The sequence below is a fragment of the Pipistrellus kuhlii genome, unplaced genomic scaffold (assembly GCF_014108245.1).
Source record: "Pipistrellus kuhlii isolate mPipKuh1 unplaced genomic scaffold, mPipKuh1.p scaffold_m20_p_21, whole genome shotgun sequence".
Taxonomy (NCBI): Eukaryota; Metazoa; Chordata; class Mammalia; order Chiroptera; family Vespertilionidae; genus Pipistrellus; species Pipistrellus kuhlii.
Window position 1 is genome coordinate 3,427,371 of NW_023425520.1, and position 18,167 is coordinate 3,445,537.

The 18,167-nt window shown below is 40.6% G+C and overlaps 1 protein-coding gene across 4 annotated transcripts in view; it reads left to right on the forward strand.

Annotated features, from left to right (window-relative positions):
- The window catches only part of XPO7 (exportin 7), an 88,212-nt gene that overhangs the window by 54,712 nt on the left and 15,333 nt on the right, over positions 1-18,167 (forward strand). For all 4 annotated transcript variants that reach the window (XM_036450099.2, XM_036450101.2, XM_036450098.2 and 1 more), the window contains exons 6-16: positions 2,207-2,311; positions 4,288-4,453; positions 5,029-5,102; positions 7,739-7,858; positions 9,088-9,234; positions 10,015-10,187; positions 12,554-12,747; positions 13,175-13,280; positions 15,309-15,444; positions 15,945-16,018; positions 17,159-17,239. In XM_036450099.2, coding sequence (XP_036305992.1) covers positions 2,207-2,311; positions 4,288-4,453; positions 5,029-5,102; positions 7,739-7,858; positions 9,088-9,234; positions 10,015-10,187; positions 12,554-12,747; positions 13,175-13,280; positions 15,309-15,444; positions 15,945-16,018; positions 17,159-17,239 — 1,376 coding nt within the window. The remainder of the gene's footprint in view (positions 1-2,206; positions 2,312-4,287; positions 4,454-5,028; positions 5,103-7,738; positions 7,859-9,087; positions 9,235-10,014; positions 10,188-12,553; positions 12,748-13,174; positions 13,281-15,308; positions 15,445-15,944; positions 16,019-17,158; positions 17,240-18,167) is intronic.

Here is an 18,167-nt window from a genome sequence, read left to right on the forward strand (position 1 = left end):
GCTGCATACATTAATACATGTTTATAATCATTAAATAAATTACCACATCCGATTATTAAAGATTTTGCTGGTAATCTTTTCAGAATGCATAAAATAGACTACTAAATTCCAAATGTTTTAAATAGTCATTGATGATACAGATCACTACAGAGGAAACACCAGTGGCTTTCTTTTGCTCTGGCTGTTATTTTTCAGTCATTTACTTTCGTATCCAGCTAAAATTTATAATTACTGAACAGGCCAGTATATTAGTTATATCTCACCCTTCAGTTGTCAGCTAATAATTACATTGGCATCACTTTTGCTGTTGCTCATAATTGTACAGACATTTTTATTAACCCATGAGAAGTTTTAACTGTATTGGTACTAGTTTAAATTCACTTGCTTAGCCTATTACAATCTGGAGGCTGTATGTGTTCTCTGTCACATATAATCCCCATTGTGGTTGATAATTATCAAAATAATAATAGCTTATACGTTTGCGTGATTACTGTGTGGTAGGCGCTATTCTGAGCACTTTACTTGTATTAACTTATTTCATTCTCACAATAGTCCTAGAAAGGTACTGTGTATCTCATGTTCTTAGAGAAGGAAACTGAGGCTAAATAATGTGTCTAAGGTGTCACTGTTAGCAGGCAACAGTATCTGAATTTAAATCCACAGTCTTATTCCAAAGACTGCTTTAATAATTTTTTTGAAATATATATTTATTCATTTCAGAGAGGAAAAGAGAGAGATAGAAACATCAATGATGAAAGAGAATATCATTGATCAGCTGCCTCCTGCACACCCCCACTGGGGACCGAACTCACAACCTGGGCATGTGCCCTTGACCAGGATCAAAAATGGTATCCTTCAGTCCACAGGCCAGCGCTCCATCCACTAAACCAAACCAGCTAGGGCTAACTACTCATTTAACTACTGTTACCTTTGTAGTCGGAAAGCGAGCATTAACTAAGTGCAGAGATTGTGGGATTCATGTTCTCTCCTTTGTGAAGTTTGGCCTCATAAAATACACCAGTGTTGGTATAAAAAAAGACTTAAATTTTGTCTTTCTTAGGAAAACAATAGAAATGTGTGTAACTTACTTAATGTAATTATTCTCGGTATTATGATCAGCATTATGATCAGGTTATATGTGTTACAGGATGTATAATCCAGCAGTAGCTTATTTATCTAGGACACTTACTGATAACACAGTGACATTGAAGCTGGAAATGAGGAATACTTTGAACCTCTATATACCTTAATTTTCTGTGGGTCTTTTTAGTCAAGGGGTTGCAGATTCAAATCAGAAAGTGTATTTCTGTTATCATTCCTATCTGAGCTTAGAAATAAAACCAGGAGGCCCATGACTTGGCTGTCTGTCAGAAATCTTGCCTCATTTGGCACATTATTCTTTAATGTGCCAAACGCAAGTGAGCTTTCTCTTGGATGAGTTGGTCAGTGCATAGAGAGATTTAAGCTTTCAATTGGAAAAAATACCTGACAACCTTTAACATTTTTAATTCCTTTTATTGAGTTACCACCTACTTATTGAGTAGTGGCAGGAATAGAGGACACACTAAAGAAGTAAAAGATTTAATCCTTAACCACAAAAACTTAAAATGTGGCTGAAAAGATGAAAAAGAGGAATAAGTGAGCAATATAACCATTTAATTAAATTGTTCACTTCTGGGGTCAGGACTCCACGTAGAAACAAATAGGTTAGAGAAGGAGGAGCGTATTGTATTTACAGGCTGTTGTCATTCATCTGGAGTCCATGGCTGCTGCTTAATGACTGTTTTGGAAATTCTGCAGTAACTTCAGCCCAGTGGATTGTTTATCAAAACCCAAGCCATGCTACTATGCGTTTTTGAAACTAAACCACAGGTCAACATAGTAGTAATTTTTAGCAGTATCTGCCAAAAATTTGTTAAATTTTACCTAGGTGTAGAGGAAATTAAAACTTTGCAATGGAGATATTTATTCCTCCTTCTGTCTTTCCTCTGTAAACCTTGGAGACATGATATTCTGGCTATTAGCAGCTTATTGTCCTTTGTATCTTCTCTCTTTATATAATTTTCATAGTAATTTAAATTGTTAAAATGTATTTTGTATTTATGTTGCTTTTATTGGAAATCTTTCTACTTTATTTGAAGTCTGCATGAAATTTTTTTCCTTTTTATTTAATTCTAAAACTTGCATTGTTTATTTTTCTGCACAGGCAGACACCACCCATCCTTTAACGAAGCACAGAAAGATTGCCTCCTCTTTCCGAGATTCATCATTATTTGATATCTTCACACTTTCCTGCAATTTACTAAAACAGGTGAGATGGTAGGCTGGGTCCTGCTTCCCTGTTTATTTTGAAAGGGTGACAGAAGAGTGACCCCATAGGTATTAATGCATCTCTTTAATCACCATCTCACATCATACCCATCTCCAAGATGCTGAAGAAACTTGCCAGCCTGAATACTGGGGTTAGAAAAAGGATTGTGATTTCCCTACGTAAGAGCAGCGAGAGAATATTATCCTATGCTCCTATCTTAAAGGAACCTAGTTTACCACAAAGTTCGAGATTCTGTTGTTGGTTCCTTTTATAGCCACATAAAATCTTCCTGTGTGGAGTGCTCTGAAGGCAGGCTCTGACGACATTGTTAACCACTAAAACTCGTCTGACTCCCTGTCCCCTGCTGAGTTAAAAGCAGCCAGTAAACAAGCAACATCTGTAAGGAAAAGCAGATTTTGGAATTTTAACATCCATTTAGATTTCATAACCTGAAGGGGTAGACAGTATCACATAAGGAAATTACTTGTTTTAAAATAGAATAGTTGGTGTTTCCATTCATTTATTGATAGAGTTGTTTATTGATAGAAATGTTAACTTATTGATAGGAATGTTAACTTACGTATTCTACACATTTATAACAATGTCTGGCTGCTTTGTCCCTATAGAAATACCCCAATATAAATGGGATTAGACTCTGGCTCTTTGTTCATTTGGGGGACTTGGGTTTTTTTTTTGTTCTTATTCTCATTTTTCAGTATGTCCCAGTTTTAGTTTTATTATTGTGGTTAGTGTTAATCCTCACCTGAGGATTGATTTTTGGGGAGAATGGGAGAGGGAAAGACAGAAAGAAACATCAGTGTGAGAGAAACACATCGGTTGGTTGCCTCTTGCATGAGCCCTGACCAGGGCCCGGTCCGGGGAGGAGCCTGCACCTGAGGTACGTGCCCTTAACTTTTTGATTGAACCTGGGGCCCTTTGATCCATTGAGCCAAACTGGCAAGGGCCCAGTTTTAGTTTTAGAAACAACTTTGAATTTTTTGTCATTCCGCTTAATGATGTCTATCTTTTCCCTCAATTGCCCGCTTATCTCAGAATTCCCAGATAGAACTCAGGTTGGGTGAGCTGCCCAGAAGAAAACTGTTTACCCCCTGGAGGGGAAAAGCTTTTGAGAAAACTAAGGTTTGAATCCTCCTCACTGATACTATCAAACACAACTAGCTTCCCTGCCGGTGTGGCTCAGTGGTTGAGCGTGGACCTGTGAACTAGGAGATTATGGTTCAATTTCCAGTCAGGGCACATGTCTCTACTGCAGGATCGATCCTCAATGTGTGGCAGGCAGGAGGCAGCGGATCAATGATTCTCTCTCATTGATGCTTCTATCTCTCTCCCTTTCTCTTCCTCTTTGAAATCGATAAAAATATATTTAAAAAATAAAAACAGTTAGCCAGCTCTCACCAAGTTTATAGCTGGTATAAACTTTGAACATGAGAATTCCAAGAGCTATAGACCAGTATTGAGCTATAGGCAGGTAAGCTGCCAGTGAATAAATAAAGTGGTGATTTTGTTTTAGGTTTGGTTTGAAAGATTTTTGTTGATTCTGATGATGGTAATATTAAAAAGAGGAAGGAAGGCAGGACAGAACTCCCTCCCAGAATTTAACCCTAGCCCTGCCTAGACATAGCTAGAATTTCACATGCAAATGAAGTAACCACACATATTGCTTCAGGATTCCCTGTGGCCAGTATGTCCACATGGAAAGAATAAGTGTCAAAGGGGGGATTTATTTAAATACCAGCTTCGTGTTTTACGGTAAATGAGTTGTAATAGTAAGAAGGAGCTAGGGTTGTCATGGTGGCAGTAAGATAATAGAAGTGCAGCATCTTGTGGCAGGGGAAACATCACTTTTCTGTGTTGAAATGTAGTCCTCCCTTTCTGGCTCAACAGCCTGCTGTGAGTCTAATAGCAAGCTTGGAAGAGGAGTGGTTGCTTGGGGCTCATTATGTTAATTTTTACAGGCTTCTGGAAAGAATCTAAACTTGAATGATGAAAGTCAGCATGGTTTGCTCATGCAACTGCTCAAACTCACTCATAACTGCCTAAACTTTGATTTCATCGGCACATCTACTGACGAGTCCTCAGATGACCTGTGCACAGTACAGATTCCCACCAGCTGGAGATCAGGTAAGCGCTTCACCCCACCTGAAACAGGCTGCTGCTCAGCTCTGCGCAGTACCTGTAGGACGGTCTGCAGGACCCCTGCAGTCCCTGTTTATTGTATAAGAGCATTTATAATTTCAGCATCTGTCTTCAGAAAGTGAGGGAGAGCTTCTTGGAGACCTTATAGATCGCCCAGCCTGAAAGAACTCTTAATTACTGACCAGTGTGACTTTGACCTTCTTAAGTTAACCACCTAGAGACTTTCATTAGGTTATTCATTTGAGCTTTGAAAACAAAATCAAGCAAAAGAACATGTGCTTATGTTTGTGTGTTCCTAAGGATAAAAATTCTTGCTATGAACAGAGCCCTATTGTCTTAAGTTTCTGAGAATCAGAAGAATTAATCTGTTTCTCAGAAGAGCTAAAAACTATGCCTTAAAACAGGAAACAAAAAGCCCTTATTAGCTTATCACGTTCAAAGATCATAAGCACCATGTAAGTGAAGAAAGCGGAAAGATTGCTCCCTAGCGCAGGGCCAGCACTCAGCCAGCGGCATGGTGCAGACATGCTCAGTGAAGTGCTTTTGTGTCTTTCTTTCAGCATTCTTAGATTCTTCAACTCTGCAGCTGTTTTTTGACCTGTATCATTCCATCCCTCCTTCATTTTCACCTCTGGTGAGTCAGTTTCTAAAGCAAACCTATTTCTAGAAAATAGCAATGGTGAATGAGCTTATGTTCATTTTGTCATACAAAATCATAGAACTAACGCATGGAAATACTAGGATTGGTTATCTAGCCAAGGTCAAGCTTACAGTTTAAAAATTCTTGTAATAAAGTCTTAATTGTTTTTAAATTATTCCTGTTTAATGACAAATTGCTGCAGATGTCAAGCTCTTTTGGTCTCATCTTGTCCTAAAAGATGTTGGCCTGGTGTTGTAGATGGTTGAGGTAAAATACCGTTGTGCAAAACATAAAGAAGACAGTATAGTAATGGGTATTTGGTGTAGTGTTTCTACAGTGGACTACTTCCTGGTCATTGTTGTACTTTTCCAAATTAATGTAGACCTTCCTTTGCTTTAAGGAAACATGAATTCAGTGTTGTTTGTATCAGGTTAGGAAAAGGTAATGTACTCAACAAGGGTAATTAATGAAAAGGCTGTTTATAAATGAAGGGAAGCTAAGAAGAGGTGATGACTGTACCCCCTGGGGTGAGCAGTTGTGGGAAGCTTCAAGGGGCCAGGCAGGAGCTCAGGAGGAAGATGAAGCTGAGGCCTAGGGCAGGGCTGTACGATGTACAGCAGAGGTAGAGACTGCCAACCACGGCCCAGCGGGGGGTGACACTTCTTTCCTCCTGCCCTCATCTCCTTGCTGGTACTTTCCAATGGCTGAAGCCAACTAGAAGCAAGAGGGCAAGGGAGCTGGGCTGCTGTTACTCAAGAGGTCAGCCTCCCAGGGAACAGAGCAGGGAGGTGAAGGGTAGAAAATAGATCTGGTTCAGCAGAGTATAAATATCTCGCACAGTAGGGAAAGGGTAAAATGCTTTCATCGTAAACACTGGTTTTTTCATGGCCCAGATATTTCATTGTAGCACTACATAGCAAAACCTGATTAGCCAAAAGATCTTAATAAAACAGGGGGGAAAAACAAACAAAATCTAAAGCTTTATTTAAACCATAAATTGCCTGGTATTTTCAAGCCTTAAATATATATGTTAACAAGAATGAAGGAAGCCATTGGGGTGCACAGAGAATATTGCCTAAGTTTAAGAATTTCCAAAGTGTGAATTTAAGTAGTTGTTATGATCAGATTGGATGTGATGCTCTTTTTTTCCTTTTAATAAAGTTGTTTTATTAGGTCTAGTAATAATTAATGTCGTTTTCTAATACTTTTTTAAAATCGAATTTATTTAAACAATACAACAAAATTTAATCAACAATATAGTTGCCGTTGTTTTCTACTACTTGTGCCCAACGCTCAGGAAGCATTTTAATCCCTCTGTTGTAAAATTCTTTTGATTTTGATGCAAAAAATTCGATCAATGCATTTTTGAGGCATTCTTCATTATTAAATTTTTTTCCAAGAAGAAAGTTTTGCAAAGAACGAAACAAATGGTAATCGGAAGGGGCAATATCAGGAGAATATGCAGGTTGAGGGAGAACTTCCCATTCCAACTGGCGCAGTTTTTCAGCAGTGATTCTTGCAGTATGCGGTCGTGCGTTATCGTGGTGAAGAATTACGCCCTTCCGATTAATCAGCGCAGGTTTTCTCTTAAAGCTTGGGCTAACCTTTCCAATTGGGCACTATACACTGCATTTGTAATGGTTTGGTTAGATGGTAAAAGTTCATAATGAAGAATTCCTTTAAAATTCCACCAAACACACAACATCACTTTTTTCGCATGCAAGTCAGGTTTTGGCGTGGGCTGCGGAGCCTCATTTTTGTCCAACCATTGAGGCCGCCTTTTCAAATTAACATACAGCACCCATTCTTCATCTCCGGTAACAATTTGCTCTAAAAACGGCAAACGGTTTTGACGAGAGAGGAGCGAACTGCAAATTGTGACTCTTTGATTACGGTTGTTGTCGGTCAACTCATGAGGAACCCATTTTCCAAACTTTTGGACTTTGCCAAGTGCACGCAATTGATTGGAAATTGTTTTTTGTGAACAATTTAAAGTTGTCGCAAGCTCTTGTTGGGTAATTTGAGGATTTTGCACCAAAAGAGCTTGAAGAGCTTCTTGATCAAAATTGGACACACGGCCTCGACCACTCTTGTTATCTAACGAAAAATTTCCCTCGTGAAATTTCTCAAACCAACGCTGGCATTTTCTGGCGCTAACTGCATCTTGACCAAGAGCACTACAGATGTTTTTTGCAGCCTCACTTGCTTTTCTTCCTAATTGGAACTTGTAAAGCATGCAGTGCCGAATATGCTCTTCATCCGCCATCTTCTTAGCCCTAGTTTTGCAACAAAAACCAAACCAAACACAGACTTTTTCAAGCAAAACTTGTTAATTGCACTTCACACGTTCTGTAGATACCACGTGTTTGAAGGTTATGTCAATACAAGTCAACGCCAAGCAAGATTTTAAACGAATGTTAAAAAACGACATAAAGTATTACTAGACCCGATAGAATCTAGATATCCTAAGCTATATCCTCTTTGATCTTTCTATATTATAATTGTAGCAGGGGTTGAAAGAAGAGAAATAGAGGCATATGTAAAGAATAGTAGAGGAGTGGAAAAGACCATGAAAATAGCTGTACAACCTTTTTAATATGAGCTGTGTTTGGGTTTTGCCCTGTTTTTAGGTATTATCTTGCTTAGTACAGATTGCCTCCGTTAGAAGATCCCTGTTTAACAATGCAGAGAGGGCCAAGTTTCTCTCTCATCTTGTCGATGGTGTTAAAAGAATACTGGAAAATCCACAGGTAAATTTGAGGATTTGTTCTTATTTGAATAAATATATGATTGCTATCTCTATATATGTGATATATATGATTCTGAGTGTGCGTGTCTGTTACAAGTCGGAAGGAAATCCATGTACAGGCCATACATAGTGGAAATCCCAGAAAACAGCTCAGCCTTGTTCTAAAAGGTTTAAGTGAATCTGTATTTGCAGAAAGTTTTTGAGGATGTTGGCCCAAGAGAGGAGCTTGTACCCTCTAGCTTAGGATTGCACAAGTTGTGGGAAGGATCCCTTTGCACAGGAAAATAAGGTTAGAGCGAGAGCCATTTACTCCAAGAAATTAAGAATTTTAATTTGTTTTTGTTTCCAATTTTTTGAATGTGCATTGTTTATTTAACTATATAGAACAGCTTTTAAGTGGGAAGGGAGAGATTTCTCATTCAAATATTTGTTCCATAAGTCAGTAGTCCTTTTTGTCTTGTCCCCAAGATTTTGTAAACACCTCTTTTTTTAAAAGTATAACTTATCTACACTAGTTCATGTTATAAAATCAGTTCATAGTTCATTCGTTCAGCAAATTTTATGAAACACCTACCATGTGCCAGGGATATGGTGGTGAACAAAACAAGGTCTGTCCCCTATGCCATAGAGCAAGACATATATAAGGAAAATAAATATGCCGGTATTCTATTCTAATAAATCTAAAGTTTGATAAAATATATAAACATAATATAGGAATAGATCAATTTATTTTTTATTATTAAATGTTTAAAAATATAAAACATTTGCATAACTTTGCTGTTGTGCTTTAATCTTGATAAATTTGACAGATGTGAAGATGAAATTTTCTTTTTCTTTTAATTGATGAGAAGCAAGCAGACTAGTTACATCCTAGATCATGGTGGTTGTTTTTTTTGTTTGTTTGTTTTGTTTTGTTTGTGGTTTTTTTTGCCATTTATCAGCTTTACAACCTTAGGCCCATAGTGTGATCCTTCTGGGCTTCAGTTTCAGACTCTTTAGTTGAGACTAATGCCACAAGGTGATTACTATGAACACATGAGATAAGCAAAGTACCCACCCTTTTTTAAAAAAAATATTTTTAAACATTATACAGATGTGTCCTTCTGAATGATGGCTCCAATCTTACACGTTTAAGTAGATTGCCCCCCTCCCCTGATGCCATCCCAAATGTCATTCGGAAGTATAGTGAGTCACATTTTACATTTTATTTTCCTCCTGTGCTGTCACCAGAGTTTATCAGACCCAAACAATTACCATGAGTTTTGCAGACTACTGGCCCGACTGAAGAGTAACTATCAACTGGGAGAATTAGTAAAGGTGGAAAACTACCCTGAGGTCATCCGATTGATAGCTAACTTCACAGTGACCAGCTTACAGGTTTGTCTTTGATAGCTTGGCTCTTTCTTCCTAAACATTGGAACCTCTCCTCTTGCTCACCGGTTTTAGCCTTCTAAGAATATTCTTTTTTTTTTTCCCCTTGGCAAAAGTGAATTATAAATACATGTAGGTAACCTTGCAGAGTAATTTCTATGGTAGTCTACTCATGTGTATTACAAAAGTGCAAGGAGTATTGGGAGAAGAACATATGAGAATTACAAGGCAAAGAGAATCCCTTCAGAATCACACACACACACACACACACACACACACACACACACACCCAATAGGCAGGAGTGAACAGGGAACTAGACAGAGAGTAAAGACAGAGTGAATGCCCTCACTTTCTTATTCATGTATTGTAGCATAGGGCTCTGGCTCTCAAACGTATGGCTTGCATCAAAATTATCTGAGGAGCTTAGTGAAAAAGACAGGTGCTCGGATCTTACCCCACAATTTCTGGTTCACTAGGTTCCGGGTGGAGGCCTGGTGTCTCTATTTCTAACGTGCTCTCCAAGTGATTCTCATGCATACTAATGTGTGAGAACCACTTATGCAAGGTTTTCCTTGCGGCAAGATTTACTAACCCAGCATAGAACAGCTCTTCTCAGTAGGTGCACAGTCTCTGAAATACTAATAAACACATTATACCAATTGCCATACACAGAACAAAGCCCATAAAAGATTCTTAAGTCTTTATTCTTTGTGTCAAGTGGCATGGGACTAATGTATTGTGTACGAAATAAGAAGTATGCCTCCTGCTCTTTTGGTTTTTCTTAGCACTGGGAATTTGCCCCAAATAGTGTGCACTATCTCCTGAGCCTATGGCAGCGTCTGGCAGCCTCTGTGCCATATGTGAAAGCCACAGAGCCCCACATGCTGGAAACTTATACTCCTGAAGTCACCAAAGCCTACATTACATCCCGTTTGGAGTCTGTGCACATCATACTGAGGTAAGGACATTGGGACAGCCTTCCCCCTGTTAGCCTGGCGTTAGACTTGCCAGAGATCAGACACCCCATTGGCAAAAAAAATGTATTTGATGGAAGTCTTATTGGAGCTGATACTGTTAGTGGTCATTCTTTTATGTCAGCAGAATACCATAAAATCTGAAAGAATAGTCTTTAACATCCTATTTGTGTCCTATTATTGCCATCGGTAGCAATATCTTTAAATACAAAATATGTTTGTCCTTGCCACTGATTTTTCTTAAATAGGAGAGAGACATTTATAGACTATAGATTATAAGAATTATAATGTGTGTAAGTTATAGGTGCTTACTGTGAACTACTAAAAAGATAAAAGGGATTACACAATCCAGTGTTGACTAGAGGAAATAAGAATTCTAGGCAATGATCACTGATTGTATTACATTTACACATGTTTCTGTCTACCCTGTCAAATGTTCCAGAAACTTATAGCTAAAGGAAAGTCAGAGCCCTGCACAAATGACTGTGTGAAGTTATTTGATTTAGGTACCTTTCTTGCTTGTGGTTTGGGTTGTGTTGGTTTTCCTCACAGTTTTGGAGACTAGAAGTCAGATCCAGGTGCCAGCAGGGCTGTTTCTGGTGAGGTCTTTCTCCTGAGCCTGCAGATGACCAGCTTCTCTGTGTGTCTTCACAGGGTGTGTGTGTGTGTGTGTGTGTGTGCACACATATATGTATGTTATAAGGACACCAGTCCTATTGCACTAGAGTCCCACCTTTAAGACCTCATTTAACCTTTTTTGAGGTATAATTGACATAAAGCTTTCTATTACTTTCAGGTGTACAACATAGTGCTTCAGTATATATATATATATCTCAAGATGATCACAATAAGTCAGGTTAACATCCATTACTATACATAGTTAAAATATTTTTTTTTCTTGTGATGAGAACTTTTAGGACTACTCTTTTTTTTTTTAAATATATTTTATTGAGTTTTTACAGAGAGGAGGAGAGAGAGATAGAGAGCTAGAAAATTTGATGAGAGAGAAACATCGACCAGCTGCCTCTTGCACACCCCCTACCGGGGATGTGCCCGCAACCAACGTACATGCCCCTGACCGGAATCGAACCTGGGACCTTTCAGTCCGCAGACCGACGCTCTACCACTGAGCCAAACCGGTTTCGGCAGGACTACTCTTGTATATTTTTCATTGGCTATTTCTCAGGAGAATTTACTTGGACTATGAAGATCTTGGTTTTTTAAGTTGGATTTTTAATTTGCTTAGAGTCGAATGCATTTAATTGTCATAACAGTTCATAGTCTTAACTGATTATGACTTTGAATCATTTCAGAATTTGAGTATTTTTGAAGTCCACTGGGAAATGTTATTTTATTAGCTGCTTAGTTTCTGTTCTTGAGGAGTCAGCTAATGTCTGTGAGACCATGTGGGGGAGTGGTTACATGGGTGGGCTCTGGGCCCAGAGAGCTAGTTAATGGCTGTGTACTCTTGGGCAAGGTTATTATAGGGATTAGTTTACTATGTCTTCTGGCCCACTGTGTGGACCACAGTAAATACATAACTATGAGCTGCTAGTGGTAGTGGTAGTGGTAGTGGTAGTGATAGAGTTAGAGCTGCTGCTGCTGCTGGGTTGTCATTCTGTGATATAACAGTAGACAGAGAGCTTGTAATATGACAGGATTTTCAAATTTATGAACTAGTAGAGAAGGCAAAACCTGGTATAAATCCACAGGGTCCCATCTGTAATTCTGAAATCCAAGGTGTGAAAACTAAATTTTCTCATAAGTTTGGCACCAAAATCGATTTGATGGCAAAACGTGACATGTACTGATATGAAACCCTTTATGGTCTTCTTAAATTCCACTTGGTGTGATTATTCATAATAGTTATACATTCTGCTATAGGAATATTGTATTTGCCACACCACAGAGCCCATTTAGGGTTCATATTACATGGCAGAAGTACCATATTGTCTCCCTAAAACCTCAAAAGATTTCTGAATTTCCAAACACATCTGGTCACAATGGCCTCGCTCAGGAGACAGGATACTTATCATCCCAAAGCCTATTATGGTCGAGAACAAACGAGAGGCGAAGAGGCCAGAGCTCCTGGGGTGGAGAAACATAGGAATGAGAGGAACAGGGCCAACAAGTCCAGATTGAAAGATTGGACACCAACAAGCAAAATATCCCTCAGGGAGTCTGGTGCTTAGGTTGAAGGTGTCTGCCTCCCAATTTTTTTTATATTCCTTCTTTGATTAAAAGTAGTGTTGGGATATGGGCCTCTGCTGTGGGAAACAGTGGGTAAATGAAGAGGAAGGAGCTGCTGGGATGGGGAACTCAGTAGGCATATTTCTTCCCTTGGGAGTAGAGATGGACTGGAAGATCCGCTGGAGGATACAGGTCTGGTCCAGCAGCAGTTGGACCAGCTGTCTACAATCGGGCGCTGCGAATACGAGAAGACATGTGCGCTCCTCGTGCAGTTGTTTGACCAGTCGGCTCAGTCCTTTCAGGAGCTGCTGCAGAGTGCCAGCGCAAGCCCAATGGATATTGCCGTGCAGGAGGGTGAGTGGACAGTAGGAGGTGATGTCGGTACCCTTTCACTCATTGCCACCTCTGTCCTCCCTTTCCCTCAGAAGCATTCTTCCGTCATCGGCTTCCTCTGTGCATGCAAAGGGGTGTTTGTTAAATGCCACAGGGGACTAGGGAAGAGTAATTGAAATCATTTGCAGTGGAGGTGTTTAAGTCCTGCACTCTAAAAATAGTGACCTTGTCTGGTAGGGGAAACTTGGTTTGCTGGTGAATTTTCCCCTTGCCAGCACCCTTACCGGAGCAGAGTAGTAGCTGCACTCTATAAGCAAAGTAAGGCTTTGTGGCTTCTCCATGGTTCTTAAGATAAAGGAAGCTCCTAATGAGAAGTGATCCTCCCAGTGAGGGATTTCTTCGTGAAATTATTCCTGGAGGTGACATTAATGGTTTTCTCCTGTTGCAGGAAGGCTGACATGGCTGGTTTACATCATCGGGGCCGTGATTGGTGGCCGGGTCTCTTTTGCCAGCACTGATGAGCAGGATGCTATGGATGGTGAGCTTGTCTGTCGGTAAGTGCTCCCACGGGGCTTCCTGTTTCACTGCTGCGACCCACCCTCACCCACAACCCCTTTGGGTTCTGAAGCCACAGGAACATGCTTCTGTCAATGCTTTTCTCCCTATTAATGGAATATAATGTCATGAGAATGAAGGACTGTTACAGATCCAGTTTCAAACCTTTTATACGTACAGCAAGAACTCTGACTACCAACCTTACTTTATTTTTTTTTCCAACCTTACTTTAATTCGGCAAGGAATTGGTGGATACAGAATTAGGAAAATTGGACTGAGGAGTTGCTTTTAGTCCTGTTTAAGGACAATACCTGGAAGTTAATAAAAGGTGGACTGCTTTTGCCGTACCAGAGCAAGCCTAATAGAAAACTGTGGTTCTTCCAGTATCCTCCAAAGACAGAATTATATACTTCCTTCAGCCTTTCAGATCTCTTGACCATATATGTCTCCACCTACAAGTCTTCAGGTTATTTTGTATCTGTGTGATTCTTATATTACTAACCCCCATAAATAAGCATTTAGTGATTTCTAAAAATTTACCATAGAAATAAAATGGTGGGTTATTGACCACCCTACAGCAGAGGTTCTCAAACCTTGAGGACCTCAGAGAGCCTTTGTTTAATGTGAGCTACATCTGTCAGTGTTGATCGTATTAGATATAAAACAGAACATTTTTATAATTCATTTTAAAGAGGCAATAAGCCAAATTACATCTCTACATAAATAATACTTTTTAAAACTTTTTCCAAAAAAAATTAAAAAAAAACTAATGAGAAGAGTGGCTTTGTTCTAATGCCTGGCATAGAAGTCAGCTGGGTTCTCAGACCTGCTTCTGCCTTCAGTCTTGTGATCCCATGGTCTTGTAGGCCTGGGAAACCACACTGCCCCCTCCTGTGAGAATCTGAGGGAAATGGCAAATAGTGTGGTAGGGTTTTTATGAAAACAGTTTTGTGACCTTTTAGAGAACTGCTACCCTGAAGGGTTCTAAACTTTCTGGTGAGTCTTTAGAGATAAACACATTTTAAAGGGGTGCCTTAGAATTTATTGCTCCCCAGATATTTTAATTCGTAATCCTTATTCATATTCTGAAAATCCCCATTTGTCTCTTTCTACCCCCATTTTGTCTGTCAGATGACCACTTCACAGCTTGTCACACTGGCATTTTTTGACGAGTCGAGCAAAGGTTTACTAAGGATGACATAACACCTCTTTGAGTTTGCAGCCCGGTGTGATACTGTGTGTGCCACAATGTAAATTGAGTTAGACAGTCTCTTCTCTACCAGTTCTAGTTGCGTGTTGCTGCACAATGGCTGAATCTAATTCACTCAAGCCATGTCACACATAGTTTGTTACCTATCCTCACAATAGCAGAGTGTCAGATGACTCACTTGTAATAACATCATTCGTATTCATTCACATTCATGCACTTGCATTCCCGTATGCTTTCTTTGTGGGGATGGGTCCAGAAAGAAGGGACGAAGTCACAGGTAGCATATCTGCTTTTGGTCCCTGGAAGTGTCGCCACCTGTGACCATTGTCCTTCATGTGTCTTCATTTCTTTCTTGGCTCTGTGAGAAAAACGATGAGAACCATTGGCTTCATCTAGTCTCCCTCGTTTTTATAAATGAGGAACAGGGACTCAAAATAAATTGCTTTACTCAAGGTTTCACAGAAGTTTCAAGGAAAACCATTAATGAAAGATGAGCTCCCCCCCCCCCCCCCCCACCCCCCCACCCCCCCCCCCCGCATCCCCCGGCCCCACTATCGTTAAGCTGATTACAAGTTCTGCCTCAATCTACAGTCTCAGTGGACTGGAACTTTTAAACATCTCACTAGTCATTCATATTATTCCTTGGCTGTGGTTCCTGTGGGGCAGACTCCTTAGTCCCTCCCTAGCACTCAGAGCCTGTGGAGAATGCCTTTCAGATAGTATGGGGAGGAGAGGAGACTTGTCCGACTCTTTCTAGAAAGTCTAAAGAGACTGGGATATCCTGCTGTTGAGAGAACCATTGCTCTTCTTCTTCTAGGGTGCTCCAGCTAATGAACCTAACAGATTCTCGCTTGGCTCAGGCGGGCAACGAGAAGCTAGAGCTGGCCATGCTGAGCTTTTTTGAACAGTTTCGTAAGATCTACATTGGGGACCAGGTGCAAAAATCCTCGAAGGTAACAGACTCTCTGTTGGCTCCATTGGTTCTCCCTTCTGTTTGTGGAATTGCTGTTCAAGGAAACAGCTGCTAACCGTTCCGACGGTCTCCAGGTTTTAAGTATCATGAATAGTCCGGCTGTCTCCTCTTAGTTTATAGAATTTTGGGAGACTCATCCAAGAATGGGCCCGTTTCTCTAGTGCTCCATGTACTTAACAAATACCAGAATTGTCAGTTCTCAGTCTCTGTTCATGAACTGATGTTTAGAACAGCAGAAGGTTTCACAGTTTTTTGTTTTGTTTTTTGTAAATTCAGCTTTTGAAGGGCCGATAAGATAATCCAACACCTACCCAGTCCTTAGTGATACTTAGAACCTAGCTTTTCAGTAAAGGCTTCTTCAGCATTGTTGGCCATTCTTCTCCCCACATCTTACCCCTTGAATGAGGATGTAACAGTACTGGGATGTGATTTTTCTAATCCATATTTTCTGGTTACTTTCTCTTCTCAACACACCACCAGCTGTACCGCCGCCTCTCAGAAGTTCTGGGCTTGAATGACGAGACCATGGTCCTAAGCGTCTTCATAGGAAAAATGTAAGTGTTCTGGCTTGCCATCAGCAAGAGTCCCTTGCAATCCTATTGCAACTGTAAAATGTGATCTTGGCATTGTGCTGCCAGTGCCTTGGTATTCCAGCATTGATCGTTTGCGTCAGAAAACTGTGCATTTTGAGTGTGTGACAAGCTGTGCTTAGAGATATGGCCCGGCCCCAGAGCATTCCAGGCTTGTACAGGCAAGGATTTAATTTTGTTCATGTGCAATCTCATACAAAGCCTCTGGAATCACAGGTGAAACCCTGTTGTGGCATTAGCAAAACGGCCCTCCCTCCGCAGTGATTGGTGCTCAGCCTGCACTCCATCACCTTGTGCCAGGGGTGCCCGGAGTGGGCACTTGCCTCCTGGTGCTGATTTTCACTAGGCGGCCCCCTGGGAGGAGAGCCCCACTTAAAACAGGCTCGTTCCTCTCAAGCATCACACCCTTTGAGAGTCTCAGACTCTCCAAAATCTGGTGCTATTGTTTGACTTGCCTTCAAAGTTGGAAGGAAGAAAGCTCCTAATTGGCCCTTTTGTTGTTGTTGTTTTTAAGTTGTGCCCTTTGTTTGCATTTCCCCTCTTTAGGAGCTTAATTTATCAAAGTGCACATTGGAGCCAACTTACCAGGGCCATGTGCAAAGTGACATTTTGCCTCCTTCCAACCATCCCAATCCTAAACACTCATTTCCATGAGCTGGTTGATAATTTAAGATGAAAAAGGCAAAGGGGGTCTACAGGACTCTGCCAGCCAAGAATCCAGAAGCAAGGGCTACTAGAATTCTGCAGCTGACAGTGGATGGTGCAGGTGCAGAATTGCATACGTCTGCATGTTATCACTGCCGCAGAAATCTCTTACCCTTGCTGCAGAAATCAGCCCTGGAGTGCCCCAGAATTCCAAGGGCCTGGGTATGGGCCAGTGTAGCTTTGGAACCAAGTAGTGAAGATTATCTGAAGGATAATTTTTCTAGTCAACCAAATGTAAGTACGGAGATTTTATACCCATTTTTTGTGGTTGTGATGTCTGTGAATTGGTGATGCAGATGTGTGGTGAATTGTGATGGATGATTTTCTAATCCCAACCCTCAAGGAAAGCAGGCAAATCAAAAGTGTGTCCTGTGTTGTTTTTTTCTTTTTGTCCTCCAGCATCACCAACCTCAAGTACTGGGGCCGCTGCGAACCAATCACCTCCAAGACACTACAGCTTCTCAATGACCTCTCCATTGGATATCCTTTTCTAAGCCAGCTTCTGCACACCGCAGGGACTGTGGGGTGTGCCCTCCTAGAAATCATGGAGGGATGTTTCTACTTCAATTTAGCTTTATGGGTATTTACATGTCTTCCATTCTAGGAGCCAAAAGCAGTGCCCACACAGAATCCAGGAATAATTCCAGGCCCCAGAAATGAGGCAACCCACAAGCTGATAGTTTACTACAGATTTATCCCTGGCTATCTCTAGAAGCAGCCTGATTACAAGCTTCGCAGTAAAAGCAGTGGCTCTGCTTCCTCTCCAGTTGGACTAGGTCTGCTGCAAAGTTGGAACCGCTCTGAGACAGCCTCTCACAAGCCAGAGTCTGCAAGAAAAGTAAACCTTAAAAATATTGAGTGACTTTTCTCAATTCTCCAAAAGATTATACACTGAGTGGCCAGATTATTATGATCTCTGAACACATATATACACACTGAGTCTGGCCACTCAGTGTGTGTCTATATCTATAGATAGATAGATAGATAGATAGATAGATAGATAGATAGATAGATAGATAGATAGATAGATAGTTTAGAGGCCTGGTGCATGAATTCGTGCATGGGTGGGGCCAGGCCAGCCTGGCCAGGGAGAGGGGACATTGGCGTTAGCTGGTCTGCCTGCTGATTGAACTCCTAGTCGAGGGGACAATTTGCATATTAGCCTTTTATTATATAGGATATACACTGAGTGGCCAAATTATGCATTCAGAGATCATAAAATCTGTGTATATAGCTAGTACCCTCCTAAATGCATAGGAGAGAAAGTTAATTCACTACACCCAATGGACCCCTTAGGCAAGGCTTTAGGGCTTAATTATCTCTTAGAAGCCGCTTGGAGAAAAGCTGCTCTAGGATGTTTATGGTTCTTGGAAACTGCTGGGTTTTATCTATTTTCTTACTGATAAGA